We start from the raw sequence: 16,513 nt of genomic DNA, 5'->3' as shown, positions 1-16,513 counted from the left end.
ACACACTTCCCAAGAACCAATACAAATTCCTACAAGAAAGTGAAACCAAAAGTACACCCAAGAGGCGCCAATCACAAAGGACTCCTTAAGGTAAATGTCATATATTCCTAGGGAGGGAACCAGTTGGCCCATCTAGTACACCACTTCCCGTAACCGACCTTCCCCCCAAATTCCCCTACCCCAATCAACCAAGTGGAATTAAAAGTTACTGCCATGGGCTAGAAGAAGTCCATGTTCACCAAAAAACTAGAGAGTTGCTGCCATGGGCTAGGAGAAGTCTACATTGGCAAAAGAAACCCCAAGTGTCCCTCCACCGTAACTGAAGGAAGTGAGCCTTGAAGTGGAAGCACGAAGCCGAAGTAAGAGCTATGGTGAAAGGCGCAAGAGCAAGAGCGAGAGTGAGAGACACAAGATGTGGAAACTCCAATAGTCACAATGTGTGACCGGCCTTCCCTTTATTCAAATGTCATTGAAAAAATAAAGAATAAAGAATAAAGTGGCAGTGATGGGCGCTTGCCACCTACAATGTACAAGTATGCAGGTAACTAATACACAATGCGGGTACTGCTAGTGTACCTAATACATGGGGGGCTAGGCACAGGTGCCTTTACCCCCAACAACCTACCACTTAAAGGCGAATGTTCCCCTAGTGAGGAGAGAATAAGAAAGACGTGACAGAGTACAAATATCCACAAGTACAACAAGATGAGGAAAGATGTCATCTCATCCACCGCCAATCAACTTCATAAGGAAGGCAAAACACTCTGTTGAGGGTCTTTTAGTGAGTAGATCTGCGAGATTTTGGTCAGTTGAGATCTTGACAAGCTCAATGGACTTGTCCTCAACGAGTATTGGTGCCATCTAAGTGCTAGAATTCTACCCAAGTATTAGCATCTTAATGCCCCTTTCAAGTGTCAATCACACACACAAGTAGATGAATCCTTCAATGGCTACCATGAAGTTGCTCTATCATGAGAAACCCTCTCTAAAGGCATGCCAAAGATGGATCCCACTAAATCCTCACAGTGTAAACATATGCATTTTCACCACTTTTGCACACATAGCCTCCCACCTTGCACTTACAAATCCTCAACAAAAAAGAGGGCACCAACAAGAATGCCTTTGCTACTACATGACCCTCCACGAGAAGTGCACCAATAATGACCGATGGAATAAGATGAAGGAGACAGGGAAACTTTGAGAGAGGTGTCCAAATGCCTTACCCATCTATGAAATACTCCAAAACAACAAAGAGAATCTCATTAGAGAGACTCAAGGTCGATGTACCTAAAGTCTTGAGAGTAGTGCACACAACCTCCACCATGGCAAAAATCCTCCATACCTCAAACACCTCAAGTGGCATGCCTGAAATCACATGGAAGAGATCTTTGTGCACAAGCCAAGAAGTCAATGTAAAGTGCCAATGATGATTGCTTCCAAACACTAAATCAAGATGGCAATATATGTACAGTAGGTGCAGGCAAAAGCCAATCACTTTAATGAAAAAGGAAGAGTCGCTCAACCTCAAGCAAAGCCTAAAAATGTTTAAAGTGACCTTATTGAGTGGTGAGCTTTTCACACTAAGGTTTTAAGCCTTGGTACCTGCATTACAGGTTTTACCCTATGTTGCAATTGAAAGGTTTACCAGCCAGGAGCAAGCGAGCAAAACAGGGTTGCCTTTACATACGCTAGAAGTGGGCTGAGACTCGAGAGAATCACATGGATGAGAGCCGAGCAGGCTAACTTTTGAGCACCTCACAAGAGGAACCCCAATAGCACCTTATAGAGTATAACACATAGTTCTAGCACATGGAAATTGTAAGAGTCAAGGTACAAAAGGGTTTTGACACTTGACTAGCACATTCTGCAGTAAAGGTTTGCTTCAATACAAACATATGGGAATACACACACATCGAAAAATCACTACAGAAAATGAAAGGTGGTTAGGTTGATTTGAGGCAAACATGCCCCAATTGGGCACAGCAGGTAAACCCTTGCACATCAACACTGCAATTGATAGTCACTGCCTAGGCTCACTTCACACAATGAGTCTGCATACAATTTCGTTTCACAATTTACCATGCACAATAACTTGTCATGAAAGCATATCTCAATATTTTGCTATCCTGAAAAAGCCACATTTTAAATATGTGCATGTTTCAGGAGTACGTTTTTTCAAGGAAGTAAGTGAATCTGTCTTACAAATCAAAAAGAAGAGAACTACATGCAAAAGGTCTTCTGGAACAACCCCAACAGTAATTGGAACTATATAGCAGATACACATCACCATTGCTTGCAGACATGTTTGAGCACTCACTTCTAAGGAGATGAGGAGCCAGCATCTTGTGTAATCTTCCAACTTGCTCCTCTTGATTGAGATCTTTAAATTCTTGCTGGAACTCTTCTAAACTTGCAAACTGTGCATTGGGTTGTTACAAATCCTTTGAGTCGCACTGTAATAAGAAGTAAACAAACCACTGTTTTGCAACAACATTTAAAAGGACCAACCTTGCCAGCATCCAGAAAGTGCATCAACATAAAAAGCTCGTCTAAGTTGTTCTGCACACAATTCAGAAAAAATACAAAGTATCAGACATGAGAACCTGTGAATGAAACTAATTCATGTATCAACTTCCAGTCTACAGCCAAACTGATGATAGACTCTCTATTCTCCTTTCAAAGTGAAGGTTTGTGCACTCAATAGCTTTCTCTTTTTGAACACATTTTCCAGTACAGCTTACTAGCGTGACGCATCTACTTCAAACAATGATTGCATAAAGATCTTAACAAACCTGCAAGGGAGTACCAGTGAGGAGCACTCGATGTCGGGTTGTGTACTGCTGTAACGTCTGAAACAGTTTTGAATCCTTGTTTTTAAGTCGGTGACCTTCATCCACAATCTGCTCAAAACGCCACAAGCAGATAGAACTAATAATAAGAACTGAGAGCCAAAGGCACACGTCCATGCCAAATACAGTAGAAGAAAGCTTCTTAAATGATAGTTGTGTCATATAAGGCAGGCCTAACTGCTTTGCCAGATAAAACCCAACACGCCAACTAATCAAACAGTTAGGATGTACTTAAAAAAGAAAAGTTGGGCTTATGAACAGAATATCAGTTCAGCAGGTGTGGTTACCAAGCACTCCCATTTGATTGACTTGAGGACTGATGTGTCAAAATTGATCATCTCATAAGATGTCAAAAGAACATCAAACTTGATTCTGTCCTGTTTGCTTTGCTTCACAGGAACAGGCTTCTTTTTCTGCTTTTTCTTTTTTTGAGGAGGTTTCTCCTTTGGTAAATAAAACTCAAGCTCTCTGATAGTTGCACGTGCTTGAGCCGATCCCACATACATCACCTGAGACAGAGCTAATTAAGTCAGCATACCCAAAACGAAAGTCATGGGAAGAAATTAACCTAGAGCACATACAGTGTTCATCTGAGGAGCCCATGTTGAAAACTCGCGCTCCCAATTGCGTAAAGTGGACAGGGGTGCCACAACCAAATGAGGGGGAGGAAGACCTTCATCCATGAGTGAAGCCAAGAAGGAAATGCTCTGAATAGTCTTTCCTGTTTACCAGTGACTGTCAAATTCCAGATATTTTCAAAACGTGCCCTGTTGAACAGGGCTTAGTGCTAAAACACATTACAAATATACTAACATTTCCAGCTTTGGCTGAAACACAAGATTTTTCCGATGGGAAGAAAGATGCTCAGAGTTCAGAGACTCACAAAACCATACCATTCGCAATGTATTCAAAAACTTGACACAAAAACTATTGTTTGGAACACTATAATCTCAAAACAGCCGCATACCTAGCCCCATCTCATCGGCAAGGATCACATGCTTGCCTTGTTGCCAAGCAAACCGCAAAAAGTTAAGACCTTCTAGCTGGTAGGCATGTAGGACACCTGAAAAGATCTCTGGTATGAGTTTGGCAAAAAAAACTTTCATGCAATGCAAATGGTAATCATGCAATTTCTACGTAAGAATTCTCAGAGCCTTTTATTATGAATTATTTTTTACATGAATTATGTCAGTATCAGTAACAATGCTTATTTGTCAACCAGAGTAAACAGAAACTGCAAGGAGATCACCAAAGAAATTAGTATCTGTCACCTCCACTCAAAAATTTTGGTGTTGCTTCAAAGGCCTTGAATTCTTTGCGCTTTTTTTGAGCTTCGCGATTATCATTTAGAGAACCTTTTCTCTTTTTGGGAGTAATTGCACGCCTGGTTCTCGTTTTGTTGAAACGATCAATGTGAGCTTGAAATGTTGCAATATCTTCTTCCACTTCCCAAGATATATCCTCATAACCAAGCTCTTTCCACTTGACAAGATATTCCTTCACATTAACAGTTTGCCTGCATTAAGACCAGCAAATAGCTATTTAGAACAAAAGAAGAAAGCATGTTCAAATAGTTATTGGGTACACAAGTAAAGAAAGTTGAGACAAGTCTGAACAACTCACTAGAGCATGGGGTTCGCCAATGCTCTCTTTTAACTCCACTAGATCTTGACTAAAATAGATAGGTACCTGAAATCAAGCACTTTCTCTACCGTTGTCCACTCAGATCTGATGGGGACCCATTCATCCTCCATTGCCTTAGCACCCTTCACGGAATCTATTTGGCGCCGAAAATTGTTGTACTTCATTTTCAGGCCAGAATATGCTTTTATAGCTCTCTCAAGGTCAGCTTCAGGAATCCTGAAAAAGAAGGAAAAAAAAGAAAGTAAGCCTACCAATTCAATAAAGGCATTAAAATTCATGGAATATCAAGAACCAGAACTTAAATTTATACTTGCTCGTACAAATAATAAAATGTGGCACTTCAAGCCATGTTAATTTGATAGCAAATGAAACAGCAACATGCAACCCTATATCGAAAAGGCAAAAATATGAATATAAATTTGTGGCCTTCCACATGGGCACTTGATCAGATTAAAAATTACAAAAGCTGACACTTTTATTTGAGAGGTACAAGTATGTTGGAAGAGAGATACATTCAAAGGGAAGTTTTTACCATGAACAGTGCAAATATGATCTCGACTTCCACTTCACTAGATAATGTTTTGTTTGCTCTGATGATGAACCTGCCTCCACTTCCACTCCTGAGTATAGTCCAGAGCTGGTTTTGGCACGCACTTCACAATCCAAAAACTTCTCAATCTCTGCTAGTGGATCGACCTGCAAGTACACCACAAGCAAACAGTTTTGTGTTGATTACCAAGACCCAAACCAAGTTTAGACAATCAATCCTTCGAGAGCAAAGATAGCCTTACACATTGGGGGCAGCTCCAACGTCCTCTTGGAGCAACTTTGAGGGGTGGATTTAGACATGCAAGATGGTATGCTGCTGAGCACGTACTGCAATAAATCAGCTTGTCACCTTCACCACATTCAGAGCATGACTCTGCCCTCTGGTAGCAAGTGCAGTAATTAGTATAGTTTAACTACAATGTATTGTTACCAAATAAAAGTGCCTTGTTCATAAAAGCAAGAAAATAAGTAAAATGTTCAAATAGAGAATCGCGCAAGGAAAAGTTTATTACATACAGAGATCACATGCACATATATACCCAATTGTCCTACATGCAGTTACCATCACATGCTAAGTTGGCCGGCGACAGACAGCAATTTACATGCATAAATTATTTTTTTATAAAAGCCTTGCCAGACCATTATGTGTGTGCAGATTGTTAGATATAGAGGTCACATCCAAATATCCAATTGTGCTATGTACAGTTACCATCACATGCTAGGTATCCAATTTGTGCCAGTAATGGTCAAATATATAAATGGAAAACAAAAACTTAATCCTCAGTTTGACTTTGTAATTAGAGCATTGCACGTATATACCCAATTGTTGTGCGTGCAGTTACCATCACATGCTAAGTTAGCCAGCACCAGACAGCAATTTACATGCATAAATTAATTTTTTATAAAAGCCTTGCCAGAGCATTATGTGTGTGCAGATTGTTAGATATAGAAGTCACATCCAAGTAAGTATCCAGTTGTGCTATGTACAGTTACCATCACATGCTAAGTATCCAATTTGTGCCAGTAATGGTCAAAATATATAAATGGAAAACAAAAACTTAATCTTCAGTTTGACTTTGTAATTAGAGGATAGAGGAGAGTTCTAGTGGACAAAGTCAGGATCCATTTTATGAATGAATACAGAAGCACAAAGTATGAAAAAGCTGGAGGGACCTGCAAAGAGTGCCTGTATGAATGTTACATATGTATGCAGCAAAAGGGAAAGAGCAAACAAAATGATAATTACCTGTTTCTTCTTTTTCTTAGTAGACAGCTGTTGCTCAGCATCATCCTTTGCCTCATCAGATTCCCAGTCCATGTAATCATCTAGGTCTTCAGCATAAGAAGGCTTTTTTCCTTTTCGTTGCCTAAGCCTTTCAGGTATACTTCCACCTTCGTGTGTGCTAGGCATCTGCAAACAAATATGGAAAGGCTGTGAGACATTCCAGAGCTTCTGGTCCTGTTCGAAGTTAGATATGTTGCACATGACAACTCATATACATGCAACTGATGAAAGAAGTATCCCCCCAAACTAGGATTTTCTTTGTGTGTGACATTGTGTTTTTGGAGCTCGAATTTCAAAGAATAGACAGTTACTCTATAACAGCTTCTTTGTCATATTGAATCAAACGAGGAGAGAGGTGGGCTGGGTAGGAGCAAAAGAAGGCCATATACAGACCAGCAAAGGGCCAAAGGGGTTTTTTCTTCTAACTTAAACGATATGTATATAGTAGCTCTGTCTAAACCCAATGTGAGTGGTAAAATAATTAGCCTAAATCCTTTATGGACAATAAGAAAGTGACTAAACCAGAACATAGGAGGTGTTCTAAGGGACAAAAGACATCTGAAAATGGCACCAAGACAAGATTTAAACAGTACATAGAACAGGCAAATCTTATCTTAGACAAGTATTGAATTCGATTGTTGCTTTGGAGGCGCTTTAGCATTTTAAGCACTCTTATAAAGCATTTTATGTTGTTTGCATACCTACCAACTCTTATGATGCAACCGGTAAGAATATGATTTTCAAAACTTTTAGCTAAGCTGCAGCTTTAGTTTAAGTATGAGTTGAGGCAATTTGCTACCTGTATTGAAGAAACATTTTGTGCACTTGAGATCAAGAAGCTGCGTGCCACATGGCACACCACATAAGCATGTACACATCACTATGTCAAATGGCTTGGTTATACTAGTATCCTATAGAATTTAATGTGGCATGAAAATCGTCCCAAAGGTGATGACCTACCAGTTTGCATTGGGCTCACAATCATAAGTTAGGTTGCATTCCGTGCACATACGGAATGTTCCGTATGGTACCATTCCATACGATCGTACTGTATGGTTCCATACAGAATCCGTGCGTTTGAACTGTTCCGAAAAGGAGACCATTGCCTGCATGCAGAATCTGACCATTGGTGCTGCTTTTAGTCCATTTTTTGGGACTGTTTGGAGTTTGAAGTTTGAACTTCACTTTTTCTTTCACACTCCTCCCTCCATGAATCATACTTCCTCTCCTCTTCTCCCTCACTTCAAGGCTCATCCCTTTTTAAAGAGCAGCCCCGTCCCCCCTATCTCACCACATAAATTAGTTTGCAGCTTGCTCATCTTCTTCGATCTTCTTCAAGCCTCCATCTTCTTCAAGCACCCTACTCTCTCTCTCCCTCTTCCTCTCCCTTTCCCTCACCTCTTCCAAGTTTCCCCTATCCCTATCTTCACGGATCTCTACATGGAGCTCGGAGAGATTGATCATCAAGTCTCACACACCCAACAGGGGGCATCGAGTTGTTGCTCAAGTTGCAAGCACCATGACCACCATTACACCACCCAATAGGACTTTGGTGAGGTGTCTAAGGCCTCTTCTAGTGAGGGCAACTCTCCACCTGATGATGTATCTAGGCTTGATGATGATGGGAATGTTGTAAGTGATGCAACTTTGTGATAATTGATCTACCTTTAAGTTGCACATTTTATATGTATTTTTACATATACATATATATAATTTTACATGTATTTTTTAATAAACGTACGAAACAATGTATCTTATTTTTGAAGTTTTTGTGTATGTTTTGTACCGCACTAGTTCACGTATGAATTGTATCGTACTAAATGTACGAAACCACCCTAATCATAAGGTTGTCGATTCAAGTCTCACTAGCTAGATCACTTTGTTGGACATTTATGTTCACAAGGTATGTTTGTGTAAGTTCGAGCTCTTACCCACTCGTACACTCGGTTGTCCTCCTTAGAAGGGTCACCAAGGAGGAGGGTCCCAATGTAATCAAGCTTCGTTGTTCATTCACTAGCAAGCTATGCTATTTGCGCGTCGGAAAAATGCCAGTGCAGTTCTTGCCCACTCTCTTGGCTAATAGTTGAGGGGAGGTGCCCCCCCCTTATAGACGTTCAAGTATGTGTCTCTTATCTTAGGAAAAAGGTGAAACATGAAAATCTACTTCTATCTCAAGTTAACCAAGAAAACAAGCCTGATGTCCCAATTCAAGGATGCTATGTGCACAACATGACTTTAATGTAATAAATGGTCATGAAAATGTCAAAAAGGAAGGGTTACACTGTGTCAAAAGGCATGGTTACATAAGCATCCTATATACTTTGATGTGGCATGAAAATCGTCCTATTGAGCTAAAACATGCTTTACAGCTGATTAGAAACAACCCCAAAACACGCTTAATTAATGAAAAACGCAAAATTGGTGCACAGTTCGAGAGAGTTTCAGTGGTATCCCAAAACCCTAATTTCTAGGCACCCTTCAATATCTATAAATAGACAAGCTGCCCACCATTCAGCCTCATCCTTTTGTACAGGTTTCTCACAGATTTTGACCGTCAACCGCCTACCATTTGCTGTTTCAACCATCAACCACCTACTGTGCAGATTTCAACCATCAACCACCTACCATGTACTGTCCAGCCATCACTCATTGCAACCCATCACCATCCAGCCCTAGGCGGCTTGTTTCCAGCCATCGCCTTGCTAATTGGAGGTCTCCATCTGCTACATCATCATAGCACCTGATTAGCCTACGTTTTCAACATCTAGTGCTAGGTAACACGCTGCTACCATCTCTGCCACCAAGCAACTACTAAAGTATCTGTGTTTTTGCTATCCAACAGGCCGACTATATCAACAAACACCTCTCCTATTGTCACCTTACAATTCTCTACCTTGGGTGATCTATTTTCAACCTTTTGTGGTGGCACACTGCTACGTTTACAATTGCTGTGTTTTGGTGACCAACCTACTACCCTTCATTATTCGGAGTTTTTCGTTTTGCATTTAGGGTTTGAGTTTTGCTTTGTCTCTGTTTGAGTTTTTGTGTTTCAATCTTGGTCGTACATGCTCTGTTTCCTCAAAGCAAACCATAGCATATCTTCACATGGGTGTCAAAGCTGGTGCTCTTCTGAAGAGTATCCTGCAGTGATTGTGGAGGCTAGTCTTTATGCAAGCCACACACGCAACTAGATTCTGACTGAAGAATGTTTTAGACACCTTCTACGGATCCTATGATGCCCTATCAAGGTTCTCCATCATTGGAAACTCTTAGAAGGCATTATGGTCTCCAAGAGAAGGTAGACACACCTTCACCTTTACCATCTTCCTCTTCATGTTTTGGTCACCTTACACATGTAGAGTTTGAGGAGTACTTGCGCATCAAGTATAGTTCAATTTACGCCCCTTCAACAAGTGCTACTGCTCCATCTCGACCGATTGGTAAGATTGGCCATCTCTTTGATCTTGAAGGGACTACGACATTCAGTGCATCAAGCGATCCATCTTCGTCATCTCGGCCAAGCCTTATGTCAAGTTTGTATAATCCTTTTCAGTCGTATGAGCCAAAACCCTCTCCTGTTTCTTCTTTTGTTGTACAAGATCTAGATGGTTTTCAACGTGTCAACTTTAATAGAGGAGACTCTCGAAGCAAATTCCCTTCATCAAGTATATAACTACCATCTGTTTCATTTGAGCAAGTAAACCACACTTCTCAACTCCCTCCCATCCCATCACTATCTTCTCTACATTCTGATCTATTCACATATTCATTTCAAAATCTTGGATTACACTCCACTTCCGCTCAAAGCACACTAGGAGTTGGATCTTCCATCTCCGCTCATAGCACTTTCTCATTCCCCATCCCACCATCTATCTACTCTCCGTTCACTAAACCTCCCAATGCATCGTTAGGGGGAACGCTACCCTTTAACACTGTGCCTTCCACCTACCCCCACTTCACCACATCCTTACACTCTAGAACAGCTATGATGGGCATCCCCTTCACTACCCTCGGACACTCACAAACCCCCCACATGACCTCATCTCATTGACCGCTATGTAGCACGAGATTGCACTCGACCTATCAATCTCGATTTTGAGAGTTTGCAAACTTTGATCTCTTTTGCACAGTTTTGTATTTCAGTATTGGGCTAACATGTAGGTTTGCACCAAACCTTTGTGAGCTCGAGAAGACAGGAGATGCATACCGTTCCTTTCATGGTTCCATCTACTTGGAGTTTTGCTCTTCTACCAATATGGAGGCTTCCCCTCCCGCAGCAAATCGTGTAGCATCTCTCTTGATGCTATCATGGAAGTGTCTTCTATCCTTGCTCTTCCAGTAGGAGGCTTCATCGTATTCATCCACATGGTTCTTGGCACCACATGAAGACCAACATCGTCACACTTCTCTTTCTTTGGTATCAACATCGAAGTTGAGAGGGGGTTCCTACCCTTCTTGGTATTCTACAGGTTTCGTTGCTTGTCTTCGACATTAGCCTTCCCCCCCCCCCCCGTTGTGCCTTCCCCTATGCATTGCATGATTTCATCATCTTTATACCAGAGCACTTGGATAAGGAAACAATTTCCCCACAAGGGATACTGTCCAAGTGGCACCTGCTGCATTCTTCAGCATGTAGAATCCTATATATTCCATTGTGTAGAGCACCATTAGATGGTGGATCCTAAGATGTTTCCACCAACAGATTACATCACCATCCTTCTTCACGTGCTACTTCATCCCCTTTCCCTCGTCATCAACATCCGCAAGTGGATGGGTAAGCTTGTATTGTTTTGTGATGTGTTGGGTGTACCATCCATTTTCCCGTCTTCTAGGTCACTATTACTTAATTAGCCACCACCCATAAAATTAACTTTTCAAAAACAACAACAATCCACTAACCCAAAAAAAAAAAAAAAAAAAAGTTCAATGTGATTCCATCCACCTTTGTAGGGCTTGGTAGGCACTAGGGAGTTGACGAGCACCCGTTGTCTGATGCCCTATGCTTTCTAGGGTGACTACTTGGACTTCCTTAGTAAGATAGCCATCACCTCTGTAATCTTGGTAGGCCACTGGGCAACCGACGTGCACCCTTTGTTCGATCCCCTGCTACTAGCTGCTTTGAGGTGGAACGCCTTGGGGTAAACATTGTAGGCCTTTTCTTTCGACTCAATTTTGGGGCTAAGAAGGGGTGTTGAACCAAAACACGCTTTGCAACTGATTACAGCCCAAAATACACTCAATTAATGAAAAATGCAAAATTGGTGCATAGTTCGAGAGTTTCGATGCTCCCCCAAAACCCTAATTTTTGGAGCACCCTTCAACATCTACAAATAGACAAGCTGCCCACCATTCAGCCTCATACTTTTGTGCAGGTTTCTTACTCTACCTTGCAAATTTCAGCCATCAACCACCTACCATCTGCTATTCAACCATCACCAACTACAGCCCATTACCATCCAGCCTTAGGCAGCCCTATTTCCAGCCATCACCTTGCTGTTTGGAGATCTCCATCTATTACGTCATCATAGCACCTAATCAACCTGCATTTTCAGTATCTAGTGCCAAGCAACAAGCTACTGCTATCTCCCCCACCAAGCAACTACTGCATTTCCTGTGTTTTTGCTGTCCAGTAGGCTGCCTACATCAGCAAACACCTCTCTTGTTGTCACCTAACAATTCTCTGCCTCGGATAATCCGTTTTCGGTCTTTTGTGGTGGTAGTGACTTGACAACTGATTCTCATTAGTGGAATCTCTTTGCAGACTTCTTGGCTAATTATGACTTTATTGAAGATGTCTTTCTCAACTATGGTCCTAATAAGGGGCTTTTCCAATTGCCTCCTGATGTTGGCCTAGGGCTCCTATGGAGATTGCTTACTGACGTGCCCTGTTTTGGCCGTTAATGGCTAGTATGGGTTATGAGCCAGGTAGCAATTGACTATCTTTTTATTCTTTTATGGACGCATTGGATCATTCAATGGCATACTCATTAAACTTCCCTTGCCATCTAGGTAGGGAGCTTAGCTAATAATTTGATGCCGCTCCTAGAAGAAAAAGGGAAGATAAAAGTGGGCGTGGCCCCATTCCCTAGCCGATTGGAAAAGCTTGTGGATCCTATCAAAGAATATGATTTGGTCAAAGACCTAGATACTTTTAAACCAAACTTAACATTCCGACAATTATTAAAGTTGTCTCCTAGCTGTCGAAAGAAATTCAAAAACATATTGACAAGAAGAAGAGGCCTAAGAATTGTTCCCTCCGTGGCGACCAAGTCCAACCGAACCTCAAAACCTGTGAAGAAAGTAGATGTGGCTAACGAGCAATAATGAGATAGCCCCCCAGATAACACCACTCACACATCACCTATACTTGCAATAGTAGTAGCTAATGCGATAGCCAAGACAATGCATGCTCCCACATCTCCTACACTTTTTTTGAGTGATGTGCAAGCCCACCCTTAGTAACCCTATTGACATGCCAAACACCTTTATGTTATACATAGTAGTTGTATTTGATGTAAACGACACATATTTTTTGTCTCCTACCCCTACAAGCACCAATTAAACTTGCACTTGCTAATACTTCATCCATGACAATACCCAATATTATTTTACATTAAAATATTTAGCTCACAATCTTTAATCAATATTAAGCCACTTTAAATTACTCCTATTCACATGCATTGCCCTCATCAAGCACAAGTTTTAGGGATTTAACATCAAACCTCAAATTTTGCCCAATTTTTTCAAGAATTTTGGGTCTTTTGTCAAAAATTTCCAAATCTCATCAAAACTATTGCCCTTCATTATTCAACACTCTCTCATCTCCAATTGGTGGTTACGGCACTTGGGATCCATCTCCAATGGATGTCACTCTTAGACATTCCATTGCTTCGCCCTTGGGCATTCTGTACACTCTTAATTCATTTACAACATTCATTCACTCCAAAGTTTCTTTTCTCTATGTTTGAGTTTTGAGTTTTGCATTTTGCATTTAGGGTTTGAGTTTTGCTTGTCTGTGTCTGAGTTTTTGTGTTTCGGTCTTGGTCATACATACTATGTTTTCTCAATGCAAACCATAGCATATCTTTGCACCAAAGGTTATGGCCTAGCAGTTTGCATTGGGCTCACAATCATAAGGTTGTTGGTTCAAGTCTCACTAGATGCATCACTTTGTTGGATATTTATGTTCACATGGTATGTTTGTGTGAGTCCGGCTCATACCCACTCGTACACTCAATTGGTCATCCTCCTTGGTAGGGTCACCAAGGAGGAGGGTCCCAATGTAATCAAGCCTCCTTGTTTATCCGACTTGCAAGCTATACTATTTGCACATCGGGAACTCTCTTGACTAATAGTTGGAGGGGAAATCCCCCCCTTGTAGTCGTGAGGGTATGTATGTCTTATCTCAGGAAAAAGATGCAACATGAAAATCTACTTTATCTCAAGCTAATCAAGAAAACGAGGTGGATGTCCCAATTCAAGGATGCTATATGCCTGAGAAGACTATAATGTAATAAATGGTCATGAACTTGTCAAAAAGGGAGGGTTGGTTTTTGAGAGGTGTTTCACTTATAAAAGGGCCAATATTGCCCCATTTTGAAAATACAAGGTTGCAAATAAAGTTGTAGCAATTCAAAAAAACATATAAAACCTATATCAAACCTTTTGTTTCAAGGTCCCAAATAAAGTTATAATAGCTTAAAAAGCATCCAAATCTATTCTTAAATACCATCAAGCGTTTAGAGTTGTTTAGCAAGGTCTTTTAGTAGGAGATGTCTCATGTTGAGACATCTATAAATGATAGCCATTGCTAAAAGAAATAGTGATCTCAACAAAAATGTGTGTGTAACCTACTAAATATTTCTAAACATTTCTTACATACGATACGTGTTTCTTAGAAACTTGAAGTTTTTTCCGAAAGGGAAAAATGGTAGTACTTAAAAACAATGAAGTTGTTTTTCTTTTCTTTGTTTATACAATATGGGCTAGTTCCTAGTATGGAATATGGTTGAATTTCTTTAGGCTTTACTATACGTAAAATTCTATTGCTTTACCCTACATACCAAACTTGCTTCTTTTCATTTCTTAACTTCTATGAGACCATTTTTTACATATGAAACCTGTTATTTTCAGAACTCTTGCATACGCTTTTCCTTCCTTCGGACATGCATGTCTGTGTGTGTGTGTCTATGTGCGTTTATGTGTGTTGGTTATGATCAAACCTAGGAAAATTCCATCATATTATATGGATAAAAGAAAAGGTTAAGCATCCTCTTGATTTTTGAACATTTCAAAAGCTAAACCACCTCTTGATTTTTGAACAATTCACAAGCTCAACTCCTTTACCTTTGGAAAGTTTGAAATTTTGTTTAAAACGTGCTTCGTAAGTATGTAACAAAACATTTTGTATGTTTTAAGTTGCATGAAATGTGTTTCTATGCAACACCGTTTTCCCTTCCATACCTATTTGCTTTCTTAATTTGAAAAATATAGGTCTCTCAAACTCGCTTCTTTTTCATGCAATGCTTATTTTATTTAAAAGTCCCTACCACACACATGCATGTATTTATGCCTAGATATATGTACATATCACAGCAACCAAGAACATGAAATAGGAATGGCAACTCAAACAAGAATGGGCAAGTTTGAGAATGGTTGTTATTACATATACTTAGATGTAGCAACAATGAACGCAAGGAAATGAGAAGGAATTGGCATTCCCACCTTCCTAAGGCCAAAAGTAAAAGTCTCTTGCATATCATTCCCCCCGTTCCCGTTCCTTGACCTCACCATTCCCCCATTCCTAGGGGTCCTATTCCCCATTTCATTTAACTATGCTTTCACCCTTTTGGGGGGGTCCCACAATGTGATAAAGAGTATGTAAAAAAGTGCCTAAGTGAAAGCCTTAAATGCATGTGTACATTCATTCTCTATCACAAGAAACACATATATGCATGACACGTGAGAAGTCAAGAAAACATAAAATGTTCGGTAACCTTTTACCTTGCAAATCAGCCATAGACAAATATGCACAAAATCATGATTAAAGAGCACTGAATTTCGAAATTCAAACTTCATCTACCTCCTCATCATCTTCACTCGAGTTTTCTTTATTCAGCCCTCCACTTTTTGACTGCCTGGAGTTGTCCATGGAATTATCAGAATCACCTGAAGCCTCCATCTACAAAAGCAAATTATTGTTAATAGACTTTACACATGATTAAAAACATGAATCGAGATAGATGACAATTCATCAAGCTTATATGTCAATGGGCCCTGAGACTAAAGTCTTTTTGGTAGCTCATTTCTTTCCCTTTCCTTAACATTCACTTGAAAAAGCACAAGCCCTTTCTCACAGAAATGTCCTTTAACCATACAACCCTACTTCTTATGAAATCTGATTGTCATATGTGTAGTCTGTAGAAACCTCAGCTTAGATGAAAGGAATGCAATGTGGTTAAGTGAGATTTTGTCTAGAAAACTTTACACATAAAAATAAAGGCATTGTAGATAAATGAACAACTCTCAATGACCATCTCAAAGTGCCTTGACAATGAAGTACTTTAGGGCCAATTTCTTAATCTTGCTTGACATTCACTTGAGGAAGCACAAGGCCCTTATGATTAACACAGCAATATCCTCTGGGCATATACAAATAAGTCTGTACCATCACAAGGTCCTTGAAACATATGGCTCTGGTCAATTTGGAACTCAATTGCTATATTGAGACCTCAAAGCTGGAACTTCTTGTGTAGTTTGGAAATGGGAACATAAAAATTTGTTCAATACAGTCAACTCCTCTCGTTAAACCTGACCCTAAAATGTTTGAAGCCTTAATGCAAAGATAATTTAAGGAATTTGTTTCTGCAATTTTTTAAAAACCTGGCCCTGAAATGTTTGGACCCTTTATGCAAAGCCAATGCAAGGCATTTGTTTGAGGAATTTGTGTAGACGAACAAATGTAAGGTTTTCTCATGTAGCCTTTTGACTCTTAAATAATACAAACGTTCAGCTACCAATGTCCAAGGAGCTGCAGTCAGGTGGTTACTAGTATACTTGTATGAACTAAGTTTGAGTGTGACTGCTCTAGTAGCAAGGCCAGCAATAGATGGATGGTTGTGAAATTATCAAGTGCTCATGCAAGCTAGCCAAAGTCACATAGGACGCAAAATGGGATGGGGATGGG

General features: G+C 40.3%; 1 protein-coding gene across 1 annotated transcript in view; it reads right to left on the bottom strand.

The window, feature by feature from the left end:
* PKL (chromatin remodeling factor CHD3 (PICKLE)) overlaps nucleotides 1–16,513 on the bottom strand; it is an 81,723-nt gene that overhangs the window by 64,349 nt on the left and 861 nt on the right. The window contains exons 2-13 of the mRNA XM_087696052.1: nucleotides 15,410–15,508; nucleotides 6,289–6,453; nucleotides 5,285–5,422; nucleotides 5,026–5,189; nucleotides 4,539–4,709; nucleotides 4,121–4,365; nucleotides 3,817–3,912; nucleotides 3,431–3,570; nucleotides 3,137–3,358; nucleotides 2,793–2,900; nucleotides 2,509–2,559; nucleotides 2,318–2,417 (exon numbers count right to left, since the gene is read on the bottom strand). Coding sequence (XP_087552178.1) covers nucleotides 2,318–2,417; nucleotides 2,509–2,559; nucleotides 2,793–2,900; nucleotides 3,137–3,358; nucleotides 3,431–3,570; nucleotides 3,817–3,912; nucleotides 4,121–4,365; nucleotides 4,539–4,709; nucleotides 5,026–5,189; nucleotides 5,285–5,422; nucleotides 6,289–6,453; nucleotides 15,410–15,508 — 1,699 coding nt within the window. The remainder of the gene's footprint in view (nucleotides 1–2,317; nucleotides 2,418–2,508; nucleotides 2,560–2,792; nucleotides 2,901–3,136; nucleotides 3,359–3,430; nucleotides 3,571–3,816; nucleotides 3,913–4,120; nucleotides 4,366–4,538; nucleotides 4,710–5,025; nucleotides 5,190–5,284; nucleotides 5,423–6,288; nucleotides 6,454–15,409; nucleotides 15,509–16,513) is intronic.

The sequence above is a fragment of the Lygodium microphyllum genome, chromosome 16 (genome assembly GCF_053477565.2).
Source record: "Lygodium microphyllum isolate KBCC chromosome 16, Lygodium_microphyllum_v1.1.10, whole genome shotgun sequence".
NCBI lineage: Eukaryota > Viridiplantae > Streptophyta > Polypodiopsida > Schizaeales > Lygodiaceae > Lygodium > Lygodium microphyllum.
Note: the sequence above shows the minus strand (reverse complement) of the source record. Positions and strands in the feature narration are given on the sequence as shown.